At 50.1% G+C, this 22259-nt stretch overlaps 2 protein-coding genes across 2 annotated transcripts; both read left to right on the plus strand.

Annotated features, from left to right (window-relative positions):
• Positions 1 to 10322: 10322 nt before the first annotated feature.
• On the plus strand, positions 10323 to 15052 carry LOC142908998 (neuronal cell adhesion molecule-like). The gene is made up of 5 exons (XM_076059677.1): positions 10323 to 10439; positions 11165 to 11332; positions 12017 to 12125; positions 12937 to 13139; positions 14815 to 15052. Exons 1-5 carry the CDS (start codon positions 10355 to 10357, stop codon positions 14970 to 14972), a joined length of 723 nt encoding a protein of 240 aa, XP_075915792.1. The 5' UTR covers positions 10323 to 10354; the 3' UTR covers positions 14973 to 15052.
• Positions 15053 to 15349: 297 nt separating this feature from the next.
• LOC142908961 (uncharacterized) lies at positions 15350 to 21835 on the plus strand. The gene is made up of 5 exons (XM_076059644.1): positions 15350 to 15599; positions 16948 to 17059; positions 19270 to 19436; positions 19621 to 19899; positions 20400 to 21835. Exons 1-5 carry the CDS (start codon positions 15350 to 15352, stop codon positions 20663 to 20665), a joined length of 1074 nt encoding a protein of 357 aa, XP_075915759.1. The 3' UTR covers positions 20666 to 21835.
• Positions 21836 to 22259: the final 424 nt, after the last annotated feature.

Consider the following 22259-nt stretch of genomic DNA (forward strand, 5'->3'; position numbering starts at 1 on the left):
GTTACCTTTGCTGAATGCCACAATTGACACTGGGCGTGCGTTCATTAAAAGCGGTTCAAAATGTGTGGAGGATCGAACTAAATTACCTTATACAGGCTGTGTTTATCTATAGTGGGTATTACATCTGGGTGAAAGGATCCACCAGGGAAGCCTCTGAAACGTTCCTGAAGGTTCCAAGAGGGGCGTGGCCAGAGGCGGGGCTTAGCCTCCGTGGAGCGTTTATAAGCCGGGGGCACAGCAACGTTAGGGGTCGGTGTTGAAGATCGAGAGGAGCTCCCCATAGCTGCTGCTGCCCCGCCATCTCCACCGGCCACGTGGCGTCGAGACCTCCAGCCGCTCAGCCGCTCCCCAGCGCGCCGTCAGCCGGCGGCGTGTTGGTGAGTGGGTTTATGGCCACATGGCGCTTACCCCGCTCACCCCACTCACCAACACGCCGCCATCAGCCAGCGGCGTGTTGGTGAGCGGGGTGAGCGCGGGTGGACATCCACAGAGAGAGAGAGAGGAACAAGTCTGTGCGAATATTTATTAATAAACAAACTTCAAGTCTTTACCGTGTCGGAGCCACTCATTACATGGATATAAAAATTGTGTGCAGTGCAAGGGGCATGTCCCCGCAGCTGTATGAAATACACTACACTACACACTACTACACTATACACTACAATACACACTAGTGCTGTGCTAGTACACTACACTATACACTACACACTAGTGCTGTGCTAGTACACTACACTATACACTAAACTACTCTACACTATACTACACACTACACTACACACTAGTGCTGTGCTAGTACACTACACTATACAATACACTACACACTACACACTAGTGCTGTGCTAGTACAATACACTATACACTAGTGCTGTGCTAGTACACTACACTATACACTAAACTACTCTACACTAAATTTCGATTTAAAGCTTTCGTGACTGCAATGATTCATCTTCTTTGGTTCTTTCGGTAAAGTCACAGCGCTCCAGCGCTGTCCTACCAGACAGTCTCGCCCCTTCACCTGATGAAGGCCGCTTGTGTTGTGGCCGAAACGTCGTGAGAATATTGTTGTGTTATTTTATTTTATCAATTTATTATTTTATTCTCATTCTACGTGACTTTACTCTACACTACACTATACACTACACTAGTGCTGTGCTAGTACACTACACTATACACTAAACTACTCTACACTACACTATACACTACACTAGCGCTGTGCTAGTATACTACACTATACACTACACACTAGTGCTGTGCTAGTACACTGCACTATACACTACACTACTCTACACTACACTATACACTATTATACACTACACTATACACTACACTACACACTCGTGCTGTGCTAGTACACTATACTATACACTACTCTACACTACACACATGCTGTGCTAGTACACTATACTCTACACTATACACTACACTATACACTACACTACTCTACACTACAGACTCGTGCTGTGCTAGTACACTACACTATACACTACACACTAGTGCTGTGTTAGTACACTACACTATACACTACACTATACATTGCACTATACACTACACTACACACTAGTGCAGTGCTAGTACACTACACTACACTATACACTACACTATACACTACACTACACACTAGTGCAGTGCTAGTACACTACACTATACACTACTCTACACACTACACTATACACTACACTACACCCTAGTGCTGTGCTAGTACACTACACTATACCCTACACAATACACTACACTACACAATAGTGTTGTGCTAGTACACTACACTATACACTACACTACACACTAGTGCTGTGCTAGTAAACTACACTATACACTACACTGCACATTAGTGCTGTGCTAGTACAATACACTATACACTAAACTACTCTACACTATGCACTACTATACACTACACTATACACTACACTATACACTACACTACACACTAGTGCTGTGCTAGTACACTACACTATACACTACACTACACTATACACTACACTATACACTACACACTAGTGCTGTGTTAGTACACTACACTATACACTACACTATACACTACACACTAGTGCTGTGCTAGTACACTACACTATACACTACACTATACACTACACACTAGTGCTGTGCTAGTACCATACACTATACACTACACTACACACTACTATACACTACAATATACACTACACTACACACTACACGCTAGTGCTGTGCTAGTACACTACTATATACACTACACTATACACTACTATATACACTACACTATACACTACTATATACACTACACTATACACTACTATATACACTGCACTATACACTACACACTACAATATACACTACACTATACACTACACGCTAATGCTGTGCTAGTACACTACTATATACACTACACTATACACTACTATATACACTACACTATACACTACTATATACACTACACTATACACTACTATATACACTACACTATACACTACTATATACACTACACTATACACTACTATATACACTACACTATACACTACTATATACACTAAACTATACACTACTATATACACTACACTATACACTTGTGCTGTGCTAGTGACGAATTGGCACGTTCTGTTTACGTGACAACCCTTACTAGTTGGCTGTGTCGGGTGGTGGCGGGTTTTAACGACACAACATTTATATATTTACGCGATGAAACCCAAAAAACTTCTATTATGGATTCACTACGTTATAAGCAACATATTTGCACTCATAAGTCGCTTGCCTACTCGGTGTTTCGTATCGAATCTCATCTCAAACAATCGAAGGGTGCCCCTAAGTGGCAGCTGCCCCTGTGTGGCACAAGGTGGCCCTACACCGGCCTGCACGTGGCATGAGTCTGTCGGTAAGGGGGCGATCATTGACGCGTCATCTCCCTTGTGGAGATTCTGGATAATGTCTGGAATTAACCACAATTTTGACCGTGACACCAACATGCAATGACCTGTGCGTTTTGAGTGACACAATACTGTTTTACATCCGCTGTTAAGCAGACTGCGCATATTGTGGTGAATGTTACTGGGGTAGCCAGGTGTGCCTGTCGGGTTTGAACCTTAAACCTCTGCAACAAATAGAGAATGCGCTGCCATATTCCTGGTTCTTTCAGTAAAGTCACGTAGATAGAAAACAAAAAATAAACAAAATGAAAGATAAAAAATCTAAATTAACATTTTAATAAAATTAGTAACAAATAAAAATAATAAATTGAAAATAATAAATTGATGAAAAGATGCCATGGGTCGACTGACTGAGATGACTGGCCAATGCACCACCTGTGCCCCCCACTACACACACAGTGTCCACACACACAGTGCACACACACACAGTGTACACACACACACAGTACACACACACAGTGTACACACACAGTGTATACACAGTGTACACACAGAGTGGACACACACAGTGTACACACACACAGTGTACACACAGAGTGGACACACACACAGTGCACACACACACAGTGTACACACAGAGTGGACACACACAGTGTACACACACACAGTGTACACACAGTGTACACACACACAGTGTACACACAGAGTGGACACACACACCGTGTACACACACATAGTGTGCACACAAAGTGGACACACACAGTGTACACACGCAGTGTACACACACAGTGTACACTGCGTGTGTACACTGTGTGTGTACACTGTGTGTGTGTACACACACAGTGTACACACACAGTGTACACACACACAGTGTACACACATACAGTGTACACACATACAGTGTACACACAGAGTGGACACACACAGTGTACACACTCACAGTGTACACATACAGTGTACACACACAGTGTACACACACACAGACTGTTGGGGCAAGTGCTGTTAGCGAGCACCTAACACAAATACAAAGATCCCCAGTATAGCCTTAACAGACTGTTGGGGCAAGTGCTGTTAGCACCCAACACAAAGACAAATATCCCCCGTATAACCTGAGCAGACTGTTAGGGCAAGTGCTGTTAGCGAGCACCTAACACAAAGACAAAGATCCCCCGTATAACCTGAGCAGACTGTTAGGGCAAGTGCTGTTAGTGAGCACCTAACACAAAGACAATGATCCCCCATGTAGCCTGAACAGACTGTTGGGGCAAGTGTTGTTAGCACCCAACACAAAGACAAAGATCCCCCGTGTAGCCTTGAACAGACTGTGAATTAAAAAATATTAAAAATATCACGAAGTCGTGATTTTTGTATACATATCACGACGTCGTTATTTTTTTATTCACTTTATTTCACATATAAGCAAGGACAAAAGATCATGCAACTTCGTCTTGCAGAGGAGAGGGGTGAAGTGTTGCTGGGTGCTGACCGACAGCGTCGCTGAAAGTTTTATTCTACATTTACCCTGATATTTTGAGTTGCTTTCCAGAGTCAAGGATTTCGATGAGCGATAAGAGTTGCGAGAAGCTGAGGGCCGCGGCGCGAATACAATTGGTGAGTTCTGAGAGTGAGTGAGGAGCTGCGAGCAGAATCGTGCGCCGCCCGGAGAGAAAGACAAAGGCGGTCGGGCGTGGTGCTGGCCACCCACCCCCTCGTGTGCCGTGCCGGTCTTCATAGGTGCTGCTCGCTAACAGCACTTGCTCCTACAGTCTGTTAAGGCTATACGGGGGATCTTTGTCTTTTGTGTGTGTGACTGCCGCGCGCCAAAGCACTATCTCGGATGATGCCAAAAACAAACACCCCACTCACCCACCCAACCAGCCCTGTATATATGTGTGTGTGTATATATGTGTGTGTATATGTGTGTGTGTATACAGTGAGGGAAAAAACTATTTGATGCCCTGCTGATTTTGTAGGTTTGCCCACTGACAAAGAAATGATCAGTCTATAATTTTAATGGTAGGTTTATTTGAACAGAGACAGAATAACAACAACAAAATCCAGAAAAACGCATTTCAAAAATGTTATAAATTGATGTGCATTTTAATGAGGGAATTAAGTATTTGATCCCTCTGCAAAACATGATTTAGTACTTGGTGGCAAAACCCTTGTTGGCAATCACAGAGGTCAGACGTTTCTTGTAGTTGGCCACCAGGTTTGTACACATCTCAGGATCGATTTTGGATTTCAGTCCTTCACGTTGTAGTGTGTTACCAATTGTTTTTTTGGTGACTATGGTCCCAGCTGCCTTGAGATCATTGACAAGATCCTCCCGTGTAGTTCTGGGCTGATTCCTCACCGTTCTCATGATCATTGCAACTCCACGAGGTGAGATCTTGCATGGAGCCCCAGGCCGAGGGAGATTGACAGTTCTTTTGTGTTTCTTCCATTTGCGAATAATCGCACCAACTGTTGTCACCTTCTCACCAAGCTGCTTGGCAATGGTCTTGTAGCCCATTCCAACCTTGTGTAGGTCTACAATCTTGTCCCTGACATCCTTGGAGAGCTCTTTGGTCTTAGCCATGGTGGAGAGTTTGGAATCTGATTGATTGATTGCTTCTGTGGACAGGTGTCTTTTATACAGGTAACAAGCTGAGATTCGGAGCACTCCCTTTAAGAGTGTGCTCCTAATCTCAGCTCGTTACCTGTATAAAAGACATCTGGGAGCCAGAAATCTTTCTGATTGAGAGGGGGTCAAATACTTATTTTCCTCATTAAAATGCAAATCAATTTATAACATTTTGACATGCGTTTTTCTAGATTTTCTTGTTGTTATTCTGTCGCTCACTGTTCAAATAAACCTACCATTAAAATTATAGACTGATCATTTCTTTGTGAGTGGGCAAACGTACAAAATCAGCAGGGGATCAAATACTTTCTTCCCTCACTGTATTTGTGTGTGTGTATGTATATGTGTGTGTGGGGAGCGGTAGTGTAGCGGTTAGCGCTACGCTGCACTATGAACCTGGCGACGCGGGTTCGATTCCCGCTCACGGCCAACACCAGTGACGATTATCTGAACCGGTCCCGGGCTTCCCCTAGGTCGACTCAGCCTCAAATGAGTACCTTGTGTGGTGTGTAAACATTGCCACTCGGGAGACAAAGGCGGTCGGGCGTGGTGCTGGCCACCCACCCCCTCGTGTACCGTTCCGGCCTTCATAGGTGCTCGCTAACAGCACTTGACCCTACAGTCTGTTAAGGCTACACGGGGGATCTTTGTCTTTGTGTGTATACGCCGATGTTGACTCTAGACGTGAGTACTGGGCAATGCATCCCAGGAATGTGAAACTTTAATCCACACAACTCGGCGGAAACCATCGCCTATTTGCCAGAGCTTAAGCCACCCCTTGCTAAGGGGCGTGTTGAGTCAACAGGGCTGAGTCAACAACTTCGCCTCCTGAGCCCTGAACAAAGACGCTGGCTGTAGTCAAGTCGCGTGCTGGCTGGCTTTTTACTGGACTGCTGCTGCTGCTGCTCCACCATTGCTGTGGCTGTGTTGCTGCCACTGACACCTCCTCAGCCAAGCCCTCTCATCCTCACCTCCTCCGCCTGTGTGGGTGAGTGAGAGCAAGAATGAAATTGCAGTTCATATAGGTAGGCTAAGAATTTACCCTGGTGTTTACTTTACATTTTACCGAGCAATACAGTATTGTAATTAATCAATACATACAGTGTATAGTTTATACAGTACGCTACTGTAAATTGCTGTGTTTTGCTAAATTATCAGCATTCTTTAAGACTCCTGGGTAGGCTAAGGCCATCTTCGACTTACGATATTTTTTGACCTACGATGGGGTTCGTCGTAACGCATCTCCGTCGTAAGTCGGGGACTACCATGTACATTTAATCGATGTACAGATAATTTATACATTTTTAAAAGTGTATTGTCTTCCTTTTCTTCACGTTGAACGTATCGTGTCTTTGTAGTGATTGTCCTCATGTTCTGACCCCGTGCCCTTCCTCGACGTTTGTGTAAGAGAGCTTCATAGCTCGTCGGGGTGAAAACCTTCATCTGTATTTCTAAAACACCTCCAGGATACTTGCCGACGAGGCAGAAAGCTGAAATTGGCTTCCCAGACAGCTTTTAGTACACAAACAACAGGGAGAAAACCCGAACGCCGCGTGAGATTGTACTCAACACGCTTTTATTGAACTCACTCTGTTGTTGTTGTGTCCTCAAATCTTGTAACTCAATTTTAACCCACTTCCAAATGTAGTATCGACTGCAAACTTGGTATACTTGTGTCATACTGATGACAATACGATATTCAATCATTAAAAATATATTTTTAAACATTCATTTTTATACGTCATGTTTCGGCTTGGGTCTAATTGTCCACGCTCAACTGACGCTGGCTGTAATTGCCCACGGTCCCCTTTACATTGTGGCAAGCTTCGGGGCCACTTCCTGGAGTCGTGGAGTTCTTCCATTACTAGTACGGTACATTTGAATAAAGCGTTTTAAAAGTTTTTTTTCAATATTACTTATTCCATTGTAAGGCCTTCAAAGCTCCCTCCCATCCTTCCCCCTCCTGCCTCTCCATCTCCTCCGCCCCTTCCTCCTCCCCTCTTCCTCCCCCCTTTCCTCCTCTCCTAGCCAAGTGAAGGAAGCCCCCACCCCACCCCCCCGGTCCGACCATCCGCCCGGCCCCCACCCCGATGGAGGCTTTCTCCACCACCACCGCCTGCTTCGTGGCGTTGTTGGCATCTCTGCTTGGCGCTCTTTGTGACCACCCCCTCGTCCTGCCCCTTGGCGGTGAGTAGCAAACACCCCCCCTCTCCCAGCTGATACCCCCTCTACAACACTACACCCACAAATCACCCACCAAAGTCTATCAACTAAACGATGTCTTTATCTTACCAAGGAAGCCCCACTCAGCTGCTCTGTCGCTCTTTTTCAGAAGCCGCCTTTTCCTGTCACAAATGGGACACAACTGGACACAATGGGACACAATGGGACACTGGGACACACTGGGACACAATGGGACACAACAGGGCTCAATGGGACACAACTGGACACAATGGGACACTGGGACACAATGGGACACAACAGGGCTCAATGGGACACAACTGGACACAATGGGACACAACGGGACACAATGGGACACAGCAGGACACAATGGGACACAACAGGGCTCAATGGGACACAACTGGACACAATGGGACACAACAGGACACAATGGGACACAGCGGGACACAATGGGACACAATGGGACATAGCGGGACACAATGGGACACAACTGGACACAATGGGACACAACTGGACACAATGGGACCCAATGGGACACAATGGGACATTGGGACACAATGGGACATTGGGACACAATGGGACACTGGGACACAATGGGACACAACAGGGCTCAATGGGACACAACTGGACACAATGGGACATTGGGACACAATGGGACACTGGGACACAATGGGGTCTCTCTGAGTCTATGGATCTCTATAGGGCTCTCTGAGCCTGGGTCTACAAGAGTCTCTGGGTCTGAGTCTCCGTGGATCTCTTTGAGTCTCTGTGGGTGCCTATGAGTCTACGTGAGTCTCTATGGGTCTTTGAGTCTCTACAACTTTCTATGGGTCTCCGAGTGTCTGTGAGTCTCTGAGTCTGGATCTGTATGGATATGTATGAGCCATCTCCTTCTTCCCTATGGCTGATGTCAATTCCAGAGCAACAACTACAATTTCACATGCAGGTGGCCAAGCCCAGATAACCACGTCAGGAGCAGTCACAGAGTTGTGTATCATCATCGCTAATGTAACCGCTATGGGCTTGATTGTAACAAACCGCACGTATAATTATCCAACGGAGTTAATGATGACCTTAGATTGGACCCATAGACTCACGTGACTGCACAGTAGGCAATGCCCACCAGTGGAGTAATCAATTCAGGGTACAGGGCACCTATTCAGATTCAGATGGACGCTGTATGGGGATTGAGCAGTGAGGTGCTGTGGGACGTTGGGTCGATCGGTGTGCACCTGGTCACCATTGCAGAAGCACAAATGCTCCTCAGAACACTTAGAAATAACGAGTTGCCGTGCAACGACCCTCTGGTGTCCCTCGGTGGTGGAGTCACTCGATCCTCAGGAGGAGGGCAGAACACAACGCGGAGTATCCACTCGTCGCCTCCGATCTCGTCTGTTGTGGTTGTCTGTATTCAACGGCCTGTCCCCTCGTTATGGCCACGGCAGGAGAGGGATATGGCGAGCCGGTGACACTGTGATGTCTCCTACTTCGTATTTGTGGATCGGGCAGTGGGTCGTTATAGGTTATTACGGTGTCTGGGTGTCTGTTCTGGATGACCGCAGTTGCACCACTGACGGAGAGTTCTTATTATTTTACATTTGCTGCATTGTCAGGTATCCGCTTCTTCTTCTTCTTCTGCTGCTGCTGCTGCTGCTGCCACGGTTTGTTAACCCGTTGATATCTTGCAGTTACTCAGCCTCCGTCCATCACCCGGCAATCGCGGGTGGATTACATCGTGGACCCACGGGACAACATTGTGGTGGAGTGTGAGGCACATGGCAACCCAACGCCCAAGTACGCTCCCCACCTCCCTCCATCCCTCCGTCCCAACCTCCATCCCCTCCCTCCGTCCCTCCCTCCCGACTTAGCCCTCCCTCCCCACCTCCCTCCGCCCCTTCCTCCCTCCATCTCTTATTAACTCTCTCCCTCCCTTCTCTCCCCTCCCCCTCCCTCCCTTCCCGTTTGTGCTGCAGGTTCTGGTGGAGCAAAGATGGCCGGAGCTTTGACCCGGACAGCGACCCCCACGTGAGGCGGCATGGGAAAAGTTCGGGCACCTTCACTGTAGACATGGCGGCGGTGGTGGTGGCGTCCGCGGATTACGGCGATGACAGCATCACCGTGGAGGCCTATGAGGGGGTCTACCGCTGCTCGGCGAAGAACCGGGCCGGCACGGCGCTCACCGCAAACATCACCGTGCGGCTGGCGCGTGAGTGAGGGGGGGGTATGATGCCACGCTTGGACCGTGAACTACCACTCACACACACAGAGTGCTAACCGTTGCACCACCACTCCCCACACACACACACACAGTGTGCTAACCGCTGCACCACCGCTCCCCACACACAGTGCGCTAACTGCTACACTACTGCTCCCCACACACAAAGTGCGCTGTCCCTCTGGCTGCACTTAGTCAGGTTTAATTAGACAACAACCAACGACTGTTACTGAACCCGTCCTGGGCCCTCCCCTAGGTCGACTCAGTCTCAAACGAGTATCTAATGCGAAATGTAAAAACATTACCATTGGGGAGACAAAGGCGGCCCGGGTGCAGTGCTGACCACCAACCCTGTCGTGTGCCACGTCGGCCTTCACAGGTGATGCTGCTCGCCGACAGCACTTGCCCCAATGGTCTGTTTGAGGCTACACGGGGAGTCTTTGCCTGTATCCTGCAGGTGCTCCCCTGTGGCCCCGTGAGCTGCTTCAACCCATCATGGCCGCCGAGGGCTCCCCGGCCGTGCTGCGCTGCCACCCTCCCCACGGCTTTCCTCCTCCCACCGTCTTCTGGTTGGACGGCTGTGAGTGGCACTGTGGCTATGAGATGTTGACTACCTCGCCTGATACGCAGGAGGGCGTGGGTTCGATCCCGACCCTGATGACGCGTGCTGCATACTTGCAGTTTGCGTGCGACTCTCTCTCCCATCGTGTTGTTTGCATTGTTGGTTGTTGTAACTCGCTGACCCCGTGCCCATACTGGACATCCGTGTTCTTCTGCTTCCGTACGGCTGCTGATGTGGATGCAGAGCAACAGCTACAATGTCACATTCGGGTGGTCATGCCAGACGACCCCGTCGACAGGGAGTAGCGGAGTGGTGAATCATCTCTGTGATGTCTCCATGGTCTATGTGTTTATACGGGTCTCTAGGGGTGTCTCTGGGTCTCCTGAGTCTCTGTGCATCTCTGTGAGTCTGGATATCTATGGGTATCCACGAGTCTGCTTATTTCGTGTGGCTGCTGGTGTCGATGCCAAAAAAGGAGACATCCGCGACGTCTCCTTCGTATTTGCGGATCGGGCGTTCGCGTCGTCCTACGTTGTTACGGTGTCTGTCGTGGATGACCGCAGTTGCACACCACTACTGGAGAGTTGTTCATCTTCCATCTGCGCATCATCAAGTATCCGCATCCGCTGCTTCCACGGTTTGTGCGGTGGACCCCTAATAAAGATTCCGATCTCCTTAATTCCCCCCCCCCCCGCCCACCCCCCTGACTGCCCACCGCCCTTACCCCCGGGATGGCGCTGCAGCCATGGAGAAAGTGCCGCTGGATGCGCGAGTGTCGCAGGGCTTGGACGGGGACCTCTACTTCGCCAACGTGCTTCCGAGCGACCGGGGTGACTACGTGTGCTACGCTCGCTACCCGCACACGGGGACCATCCAGTACAAGCAGCCGCTCCGGCTGGTCGTCAAACCCGGTGAGTGGCGACGGCGTGGTGGCGGCGGTGGCGAACGCGGGGAAGTGCGTGTGTGTACGTGTGTGTGTGTGTACGTGTGTGTGCGTACATGCATGTGTGTAAGTTTGTGTATGTGGGGTGCGGTGGCATAGCGGTTATCGCTACGCTGCGCCATGAACCCGGGCAACACCAGTGACGATTATCTGAAATGAGTACCTGGTCCGGTGCGTAAAAAGATCGCCACTGGGGAGACAAAGGCGGCCGGGCGTGGTGTTGGCCACCCACCCCCTCGTGTGCCATGCCGGCCTTCATAGATGCTCGCTAACAGCATTTGCCCCTACAGTCTGTGAAGGCTATATGGGGGATCTCTGTCTTTGTGTTAAAGTGGCAGGTTAGTGCCTGCAACAGACTGTCGGGGGCAAGTGCTGTTAGTGAGCACCTATGAAGGTCGGCATGGCAGACAAGAGGGTGGGTGGCCATCACCAGGCCCGACCGCCTTTGTCTCCCCGGTGGCGATGTTTACACATCATACCAGGTACTCATTTGAGGCTGAGTCGACCTAGGGAAGGCCCATGACCGGTTCAGATAATCATCACCGGTGTTGCCCTACAGCGGGAATCAAACTCAGGTCATGGCCAGGTTTGTAGCACAGTGTAGCGCTAACCACCGTGCCACCGCTCCCCACGCATGCGTGGATGCACGCAGAGCGTCCGTCAAAGAGCCGGCCAGTGTTCCTGGAGCCTGTGGGCGAGACGAGCACCAAGATGGTCCTCTCTGGGGAAACGCTGCTGCTGACGTGCATCACACAAGGGCTGTACGTATACACGCATGCACACATACACACACACATGTACACACGTACACGCACACCCACACAAGTGCAACAACAACAACCGCCATTCGCCACTAAGTGGCGGTGACATCACCACGGCGCTTGTGCCAGGCCGTGTGCACGTCGAGGCCACGTGAAGTGTCGAACGCCCGCTAGCAGGAGGTCTCGGGGCAGACCCAGGTGCCATGCGTCGACTGACTGAGATGACTGGCTGATGCACCGCCTGTGGCCCCTACTGTGAGCCCACAGTTGCCTAAATACCAGAGAGGTCCAGGTGGTACCGGTCCAGATCCCAACAGAGGAGTGTCGCTCTCTCCTCCGCATTGAGCGTTTGAACATTCCACGTGTCTCTTTGCTGTTTCTGGAGGAACCCCAAGGGTAAGGATGCAGCCTCGTGGCTCTGCAATTTGTTGTTTAGCCAGGAGACGTCATAGACGCCTAGCCCCCTGGGGCCTCCGGCACAATCTTCATTCTATATGTTGCACATGGTTCAGTGGTAGTTGAATTGAAGGTGGAGGGGTTACCAGCTCCTCGCGCTCGTCCAGAGCCTGCATTTGGCCGCTGTTTGGGCTATAAGCGCCGTGAGGGAATAGCCGATTTGCAATTGGCCTTCCCTCCATGGCGTTGCTCACATCCACCGCAGTGTTACCGTCCGGCACCGCTGAAGAGGCAGGGTTTTTTTTTTTCTAGACTACACTATACACTACATACTACACTTTACACTACTGTACACTACCCTAGTTCCACACACGTGCGCGCGTTGCGTGTGCACTCCCCGTGTGTGTGCACGCAGCCCCACGCCGGAGGTGAGCTGGAGCAAGTGGGGTGGGGCGGTGTCGTCGGAGCAAGCCGCCGCCCTCGCCGCCGCCCTCGCCGCCGTCTCCGGCACAGCGCTGGCCATCCGCAACGCGTCGGAGTCCGATGGCGGCGACTACCGATGCCGCGCCGTCAACAGCGAGGGCGTGGCGCTGCACACCGTCACGGTCACCGTGGAATGTGTGTGCACGTGTGTGCCTGCGTGTGTGCGCATGGCGGAGTGGTGGTTTTGGTGTTAGCGCAACTCCGCTATGAACCCAGCAGCTCGAGTTTCCGATTCGCCTCCTCACTGTCGGCCACTACCGCCAGCGACGATTATCTAAACTGGTCCTGGGCCTCGCCTAGGTCAACTCGGCCTCAAATGAGTACCTGGTGCGGCATGTAAATATCGCCACTGGGGAGACAAAGGCGGCCGGGTACGGTGCTGGCCACCCACCCCCTTGTGTGCCATGTCGGCCTTCAGAGTTGCTCACAAACAGCACTTGCCTCAACAGTTTGTTAAAGTCTATGCAAGGGGGTCTTTGTTATTTGGGTGCCACGATGGCTATGAGATGTTAACTACCTTGCCTGGTATTCAGGAGGTCGTGGGTTAGATCCCAACCCTGACGATGCCTGCTGATGTATATTCAGAGTTTGCGTCTATCATCATCATCATCACAGTGGCTAGGAGATGTTAACTACCTCGACTGGTACACAGGAGGTCGTGGGTTTGATCCCGATCCTGACACCGGCTGCGTATTTGGAGTTTACGGTGTCTCTTTACCCGTGCTCGCTGTGGCGCATTCGGTTCTAGCCTACTTCAAGGCTCACCTTTATTGCTGCCACTGTTATACTTTTTGGTCAGCCAAGTCACGGTCATCTATAGCGTGGGTCGAGTCAACACCGAGGCGATTTCAGAGGGTCGCTCCGTCTTTAAGTTTTAGAAACGCTTCCCCTGCCTGCTTTCACACCACAGCATCTATCTGCACCACACGATGTGCTCACATTATACCCCAGGACGTCCCCTTTGTCCCGACGCTCACACCTGAGGCTACGGGTTCCCGAACACACGCACAAGCACAGCACCCTTAGGGCACGTTTAGCCTCAGCCGGCGTTCACCACCCGATGTCGGGCTGCGTTCACAAGAAAGGCAACTTGGAGGTGCCAACCCCGGCCTGCCACCGCAGTCCGAGGAGAAAGAGAGCCGCCGCCTGCTGGTTCCTCACCACGACAGGGGGGCGACGTCAGAGGCAACCTCTCTGCTGCTCCTCTGTACAGTCTGCCCCCCCCACCGGGTGACCACCGACAAATCACAGGGACCGTTACTTAGGGCCCTGGGTGCATTACCGACATCTGTATTGTTTTTATGTTACCAATAACCCACGGTCCACGCTGAGCTCCTGCTGACAGTTGGGGATGCTTGGAGGTTTTGGGGGGACTGCTCCTGTTCCCGCTGCTGGCTGGAGCCTTGTGAGCAGACACACAGCTGGGGTCTTCCTCCATTCTCCCTCCGCTGTCTGGTGCGGGTGGGGTGGTCCCTATTTATAGGAAGCTGGCCATACTAATGGTGATTGGCACCTTGCTTTGTTAATTTTCATCAGACGCCTTTCCCTATTACAGGTGGACCCCCACCCTCTTTCTTGTTCTGCCTTGACACTTATTGGTGCCATGTGACAGTCACGTGGATTTTTTCGTTCAAGAGCCAGGTCGCCTGTGAAAAAGAGCTACATAGCTCAGCGGACCTTACCTGGTAACTACAAATAGTTACAAAAATGTGTCGTCTAGTTTACAAGCATGGGACATTGTCTAATCCCTCCTTCTCCCCCCCCCCCCTGCCTCCTCCTCCTCCTCCTCGTGCTTTCCCGGCCACTGCAGCCAAGCCGTACTGGACCGCTCCAGTGCCAGAGAACCGTGACTACGCCCTATGGGACACCGTTGAGCTCACGTGCCGTGCAAGTGGAATCCCCACACCGACCATCCGATGGTTCATCAACGGCGTGCCCATCGATGGTGAGACACGAGGGGGCGTGTGAATAGGGGGGGGCGGCCAGCATCACCTGCTCAGCCACTTGCCCCACCTATGCACTTGCTCACCCACTCGAATTTTTCTCGTCCACACACTCACAGCCGATCACATGCTCACTCAACCGCTTGTCCACCGACTTACACGTGCACACGCCTCATCCACTCGCATGCTCACGCTCGCAGTCGATTGTCAACCGATCACTCGGTCAACCAATCACAACAAATCACACACTCGGTCAACCAATCACACGCTTACTCACCCGCTCACTCATCCGCTATGTGCACACACTCACCCAGCTAGTCGCGCACTCACTCAGCCAAATCACAGAACTTATCGAATTGAGCCAGATAATGCCATATTGTGCTAAATTCATCCTACCAAAAAATGACATATCATGCTAAGACCATTCCAAATCATGGCAAATCGTGGCAAATCGTGCCAAGACCACGCCAGACTGTGCCGGGTGTCGTACCGCCGTGCGATGGAGCAGAAGCCCCCAAGGTGCTAGGACGGCGGGTGGACGGCGACTCCCTGACGCTGACCTGGCTGGAGGAGGAAGACACTGGTGTGTACCAGTGTGAGGCCTCAAACCGGCACGGCACCATCCTGGCTAATGCATACGTCAACGTGCTGGGTGAGCGGGGGGCGGGGGGTTGTGGGTAACGCACCGCCGCATGTAGCCAACTATGATAGTCGGAGATGCGGGGGAAAGACAACTGAGTCTCTGTGCGAGTCTATGGTCTCTGTGTAAGTTTATAGGTTGCTGTGTGAGTCTGTGCGTCTGTGTCAGTCTGTGGGTCTCTGTGAGAGTCTGAGTTTCTGTGTAAGTCTATGGGTCTCTGTGGGAATCTGTGTGGTCTATCGGTCTGTGTGATTCCGTAGGTCTCTGTGAGTCTGTGGGTCTCTGTGTGAGTCTGTAAGTCACTGTGTAAGTCTATCGGTTTCTGTGAAAGTCTATCGGTTTCTGTGTAAGTCTGCGTCTCCATGAGTCAATGAGTTTCTGTGTAAGTCTATGGGTCTCTGTGGGATTCTGTGTGGTCTATCGGTCTGTGTGATTATGTGGGTCTCTGTAAGTCTGTGGGTTTCTGTGTGAGTCTGAGTTTCTGTATAAGTCTATGAGCCTCTGTGAGTCTGTGGGATTCTGTGTGAGTCTATCGGTCTGTGTGATTCTGTGGGTCTCTCTGTGATTCTGTGAGTCTATAGGTATCTGTATGAGTTTGTGGGTCTCTGTGTGAGTCAAGAGCCGAATGGCTCACAGGGCTATACCAAATAAATAAACTGAATGAGTTTCTGTGTGAGTCTATGGGTCTCTGTATGAGTCTATGCGTGTCTGTGTGAGTCTATGGGGCTGTATGATGATATCCTTTCATACCACCATGCTACGTAAGGAGGATGAGGGGGGCTCCTCCCACAAGCGTCGCTCCTCCCCGGCTTCGTCTTCACCCTTCTCGCCATCACCACCATCCTCTCTCTTGCTAAACCCTGCATCTCCTCCTCCATGTCCTCCTTCTCTGCCACCTCTCTAGTCTCGGTTCGACTTTGTAACATCTCGCTCCTCAACTTCGCTCATCTTCGCTTTCCAACTCCGTCTTCTCGGTCCCCATATTTATTCCTCTCGTGTTGGTTCCCCCCCTTCAAACCCTCCCCCTCCCTCCCCCTCCACATTCCACTTCCTGTATTCTGGGCTTCTCCACCCTTCCTCCGCACTCCCATTCAGTGTCTCCCTCTGCTCTTCCTCCCCTCCTTACATTTGCTAATTCGCTCTCCTCATTCTCCAATCTCTCTCTCACTTCCCTCCTGAATCTTCTGTCGTCAACTCCTGCCACCCCCCCCCCCCAAGATCTCCTCCTCCTTCACCTGTTAGCATCTCTGCTGCGGTTCCATAACATTTCTCTAACTCAGCAACCCCCCTCCCTCCCTCACCTCCCCCCTGCTCCCTATCTCTGCCACCCCCCATCCCGCCCTCCCCACCTCTCCCACAGCCGTGCCCCCACGGATGCTGTCGGAGCCAGACACGCTGTACACGGCGACAGAGGGCCAGGTCATGTACATGGAATGTGCAGTATTTGGGTTACCGCGCCCCAACATCATCTGGTGAGACCGACGCTGGCCTGGCTACTTTACTCTCTCATTAACTAAACAGTCTTTTTTTTATTTTATCAGCTAAGACCCCACTGAGCTACCATTTATCTCTTTTCAGAAGTCATCTGTCTGTCACAAATGATAGCTCGATGAAGTGGCTTATCTTCACGTGGAAACTTATAGCAGCCAAATGCTCTAAACCTCCACGTTGATTCTGAATGTGGAGGGATAACCAGAGAACCCGGAGAAAAATCGACATAACTATGGGGAGAACATGCAAACTTCATATATACAGACCGCCCATAAAGACCCAGAGAGACCCATAATACTCTAAATGCATGATGTTGATGTAGAGGGGAAAACACCACATAACCTGGAGACTAATCCACGTAACCACCACGGGGAGAAAGAGAGAAACGCAGACTACACATAGACAACAGGAACCATCAGGGTCGGGATCCAACACACGACCTCCTGTATACCAGGCGAGGCTTTTTCAAGCAATACGACTCATGCCACCGAAATAAACCACTCGGACACTCAGTCCTCTATAACGCTGAGTATTTAATAGATAAGTGACTACAGAAAAATATGCAAGCTCAATGATATAGCCGTGGCCTTAAGAAAATATGGGAACACACTGGCATTAGAACAAAAAGGTTTACTCTCCAAGAACTTAACAGTATGTGGAAAACATCGGCAAAACCAGACGGCCATCTACCAGTCTGGAAAGACAAAGTCGCAGCAGACCAAACAACATATCAATAAACAATAATTCTACCAGTGATACATCAGAACAATTACCAGTGGGTGCTCTTCATGAGGTAGCCCCTGGGAGTCATGCCCCCGCATAGACTGACTTGAGAACTTTGAGTTTAACATCAAATGGCAATTTCCCCTCTTGAAATCACGCCCCTTCTCGTGAATATGAATTACGGTCAATGCAACCAGACCCTGGGTGGATGTAGAACCTAAGCTTTTGGACCAGAATGCCGGATGTTATATCCACGTAAGGTGTTTGCTACTTCTTGCAAGGACCCACATTTTAACTAACTTAGTTCGGACAAAGGGCCTATGTCCCGTGAAGGTCTCACGTGCGATGTCACTTATTTATACATTTATAGGCATGAGAATGATAAGAGGCACATTATAAATAGACCACTCGTTAAATTATTTCCTCGTGCAATAATGGGGTAAAGTGTGCTTTTGTGAAGGTCCTTATGTGCTGTGCAGTACATCAATGCACGTGTACACCAGCATGCGATACTGAGTCGGGCCTGTAGGTGGGTGGCAGGGTTATTGAGTAACCTGACCTCTATACCAGTCACGTGGTTAATGGCGACTCGGTTGAGAATTTCTGTGTGACCCACGTGCTGTTGCATTTTACAGGTAAAGGACCAAAATGTTGTTTTGAATTGGTAGTTTGTGATACATTCAATTGGAGGGGGTTTAGCACTATGCACTGTAAAGGATGACTTACTGTAGTTAATACTGGTAATTATCTAACCCTAATACTGTTTATTCCATAACCATGCCATTGCACCCAGAATATGGCTTCTTGTAATGATATTAAGAATAGAACACCTGTACAGAAGTAAGTTATACAATGGTGACAAGCACAATACATACAGTACAGATAATGGGTGTAAGATATCAATATAAGTGGATGGTTTAGATGGACATACAGCTTAGGATTAAGGTAATATTCGAATAGTGAAATGTAAAGGTTATGAATGAATACAAAGATGGTTTATCAGCAGTGGAATTGGGTTGAAGGGAAACTGTTATTGAGTAACCTGACCTGTACACTAGTCACGTGGTTAATGGTGACTCGGTTGAAATCTGCTGTGTGTGCTACATGTGCTGTTGCATTTCACAGATTACCACAATAAATGTGTTGCCCTCGATTTGGAGCACCTGCCCACATCCTTCATTTCGAATGTGTAAAAGATGCCTCCCTTCCGAGACCCCAACTCTGCTGGAAGGAGTGAAGGCCCTGTCTTAATGAGCTCAACATAAATGTAGTATAATTATGAATCGAATATTAACTATGTATTGATTATCAAAAAGGGGTACACATCCAACAATAGCCAGGTTGCTTCTGAAAAAGAGCTATATAGCTCAGTGACGCCTTACCTGGTAAAATAAACATTGTTTTGTTTAGTTGCTTGGTAGTCAAGACTCCCCCCCCCTCCCTCTCTGCTTACGCCGCGCACCGCCAGGTTTAAGGGTGAGGACAGCGGACCCCTGCTGAGCAAGCGTTACCAAACCTTTGCCAACGGCACGCTGCTCATCTCGAACCTGTTGCATACCGACTCCGATACGTACACGTGCTTTGCGATGAACAAGCTGCACTACGACCAGCTCCAGGCACGCCTCTTCGTCGAAGGTTAGAAAAAGCAATCCAGCAGGGGTCTTCTCGACCACGTTCATGCCCTAACTTCTCTCGCTTGCGAAAACGTGGATCCCCTAAATGGAACATCTTTGCCGGTTATAAACATTTAGGCTGGCTTGCCTATCATTCGCCGCTCTCTTCCCCCCCCCCCCCCCCATTGGTAAACTGCCCCCTACAGTCGCCAGCAACAACTCGGAGCCGGGAGCGGTGCCACACGGTGACCTGGCGTGGCCCAGCGCCACGCCACGCATGCCGGACGGCGGTGGCAGCGGCCTCTGGAGCTCCATCACCACCGCCACTGCCACCACCACCGCTGCCACCACCACTGTAACAGTCGCCGCAACCGCTGCTACAACCACCGATAGCACCACCACAACCACTCGGCACCGCTACTACGGCGTGAGCACACCATCACCACGCACGCCAGCCAGCATCGGAAGTGCCAATGCTGATGATGGTGAGTCCCTCTCCTCCCTCTCGCCATAACCGCAGTGATGCCAAAATCTTAACTACCTTGCCTGGTATACAGGAGTTTGTGGATTCAATCCTGACCCTGACGATGCCTGTATGTTTATTGTTTGATTGTCTCTGTCCCTGTGGTTGCGTGTATTTCCTACGCAATTGGAAGAAAATTTGTGGATAAAGTCCACGATGTTTTTCATTTACCGAACAGCTTAAATAGAGCCAGATGGATCGTTGTGCAAAAGATGGTGATGGCTTGTAAAGTCTCCAGGAGGGTTCATTTATCAGGTAGATAGATGGTGGCTGCTGATTATGAAAGACAAAACAATCCCACGGGGTCAGCACTGCACTCTGCCAGGAGGGTTACCAAGGGCAGTAAAATATGTCTGGTCCAGTTTTTTTTTATGGAGATGAAAATTCATAGGTTGTGGCATGGGCAACTATAACGTTCGCTGTTGCTGGACTTTTCTCTGCTCTCGTGACCCCCCCCCCCAGTCCGCTCCTCGTCAGAAGAGGAGACAGCCGCCATGACTAAGAGCCCCTTCATCAGTTCCATGATTGGCGTGGTGGCGTTGCTTACGTTGGTGACGTTCGTGGTGTCCGTTGCGTGGTGGGGCAGGAAGCGGCAGCAACAACTGCGCCTGCAAGCCCCCTTGGTGAGCGGAAGTGGCACTGTGACTGTAAATCAAGTCTCATGGCAATATAATACCAGAGATCAGCAACTGAAAAATCCCATACACCCAGACTTGTTTTGTATGTAGGAACATTCATTTATCCTTCACGTCTTTAGGTATCTCGTCTGTTTTAATCTCCCTGCCATGGTCGTCAGCCTCCGAGCCCCTCCGCACCCTAGCCCCGTGGTGACCGTTCTCTCCCCTTATACCTCATCCTCCAATGAATCCAAATCCTCCAACTTCACACACTCCGTGATCCTCTTGCCTTCAGAGAGCATGCCGGCGCTAGTCCTGGATGATTCACTGGTGGAAGCGGGCAAGTGGGACGGGGCTATACGTATGTATACTCGTGTATGTTGAAGTTATTTCGCACTCCTGTACGGTGCCAACGGCGCTAATCGGAGGAGTGGGGGAAGGACAACAAATCTGGCTGTTGCCTGATGAAACTGGTTGTAATTACTGGCGAAACATCATACTCAGATTGTAAATGTTGTGGCTTGGCTCTCCAACAAACCGGTGTGCTGTGTTGAGTTGGCTGTGTCGGGTGGTGACGGGGTTTTAACGACACATTTATATATTTACACGATCTAACCCAAAAAAAAACCCTCTATGAATGACGACAAATTAAACACAAGAAGCAGTTTTAAAGAAATTAGTTTTCCATGCAGATGATTTAAAAGTGCTTTTGTGTTTTGAAATCGTTCATGTTTACAGCAGAGTAGTGATGTTCACAGGTGAGGTCAGGGAGAAGTCACGTCACTGGGCGAGGTCAGGGAGCAATCAAACGCTGGGTGACTGTGAGTGCAGTGAGCCACCAATCACGAATTATATTGACAGCTGCTGAAAATAAACGTGAGACAAAACACAAAATTGCTCATTGTGTTTAGTTTGTTGTCCTTCCCCCTCACCTCTGATTAGCGTGGTTGGCTATGCATGGTACAAAATAAGTTCAACAGAGACCCGTAGACTCACCACACAGACCCGTAGACGCACCACACCTACCCGTACACTCACCAAACAGAGACCCATATACTCACCAATCAGAGACCCATAGACTTACCAAACAAGAGACCCATAGACTCACCAATCAGAGACCCATACACTCATCACACAGAGACCCATAGACTCACCAATCAGAGACCCATAGACCCGCACACAGAGACCCTTAGGCTCACCACACTGACCCATACAGGTGTAATAAGTGGCTCCGACACGATAGGAACTTAAGTCGTTTATTAATAAATCTTCGGTACAGCTTAGATGTCTCTTGTCTCTCTCACTACGGAATGATCGCCACCCAGGCGGCTTCACTGCCCCGTGCCACGTGGCGCTCACCGCTCCCTAGCGTGCCGCTGGCTGACGGCGCGCTAGGGAGCGGTTGAGCGGCTGGAGGTCGAGCCGCCACGTGGCCGATGGAGATGATGGGGCAGCACGACGGGGAGCTCCTCTTGATTCTTCACACCGACCCCGCACCTCGCACTGGCCCCCGCTTATAAACACTCCCCGGCGACTAAACCCCGCCTCTGGCCACGCCCCTCATGGAACCTTCGGGAACATTCCAGAGGCTTCCCGGGTGGCTCCGCCCCTTCACCTTTGCTCTAGATGTAAACCCTTACCCCAGATAAACCATAACTGCATAGCAAACAACGCCCCACTCTCATTACAGAGGCATGATGTTTTT

Source organism: Petromyzon marinus, unplaced genomic scaffold (assembly GCF_048934315.1).
Source record: "Petromyzon marinus isolate PM22_M1 ecotype Great Lakes invasive population unplaced genomic scaffold, UKy_Petmar_22M1.pri1.0 PM_G_Scaffold_11, whole genome shotgun sequence".
Taxonomy (NCBI): Eukaryota; Metazoa; Chordata; class Hyperoartia; order Petromyzontiformes; family Petromyzontidae; genus Petromyzon; species Petromyzon marinus.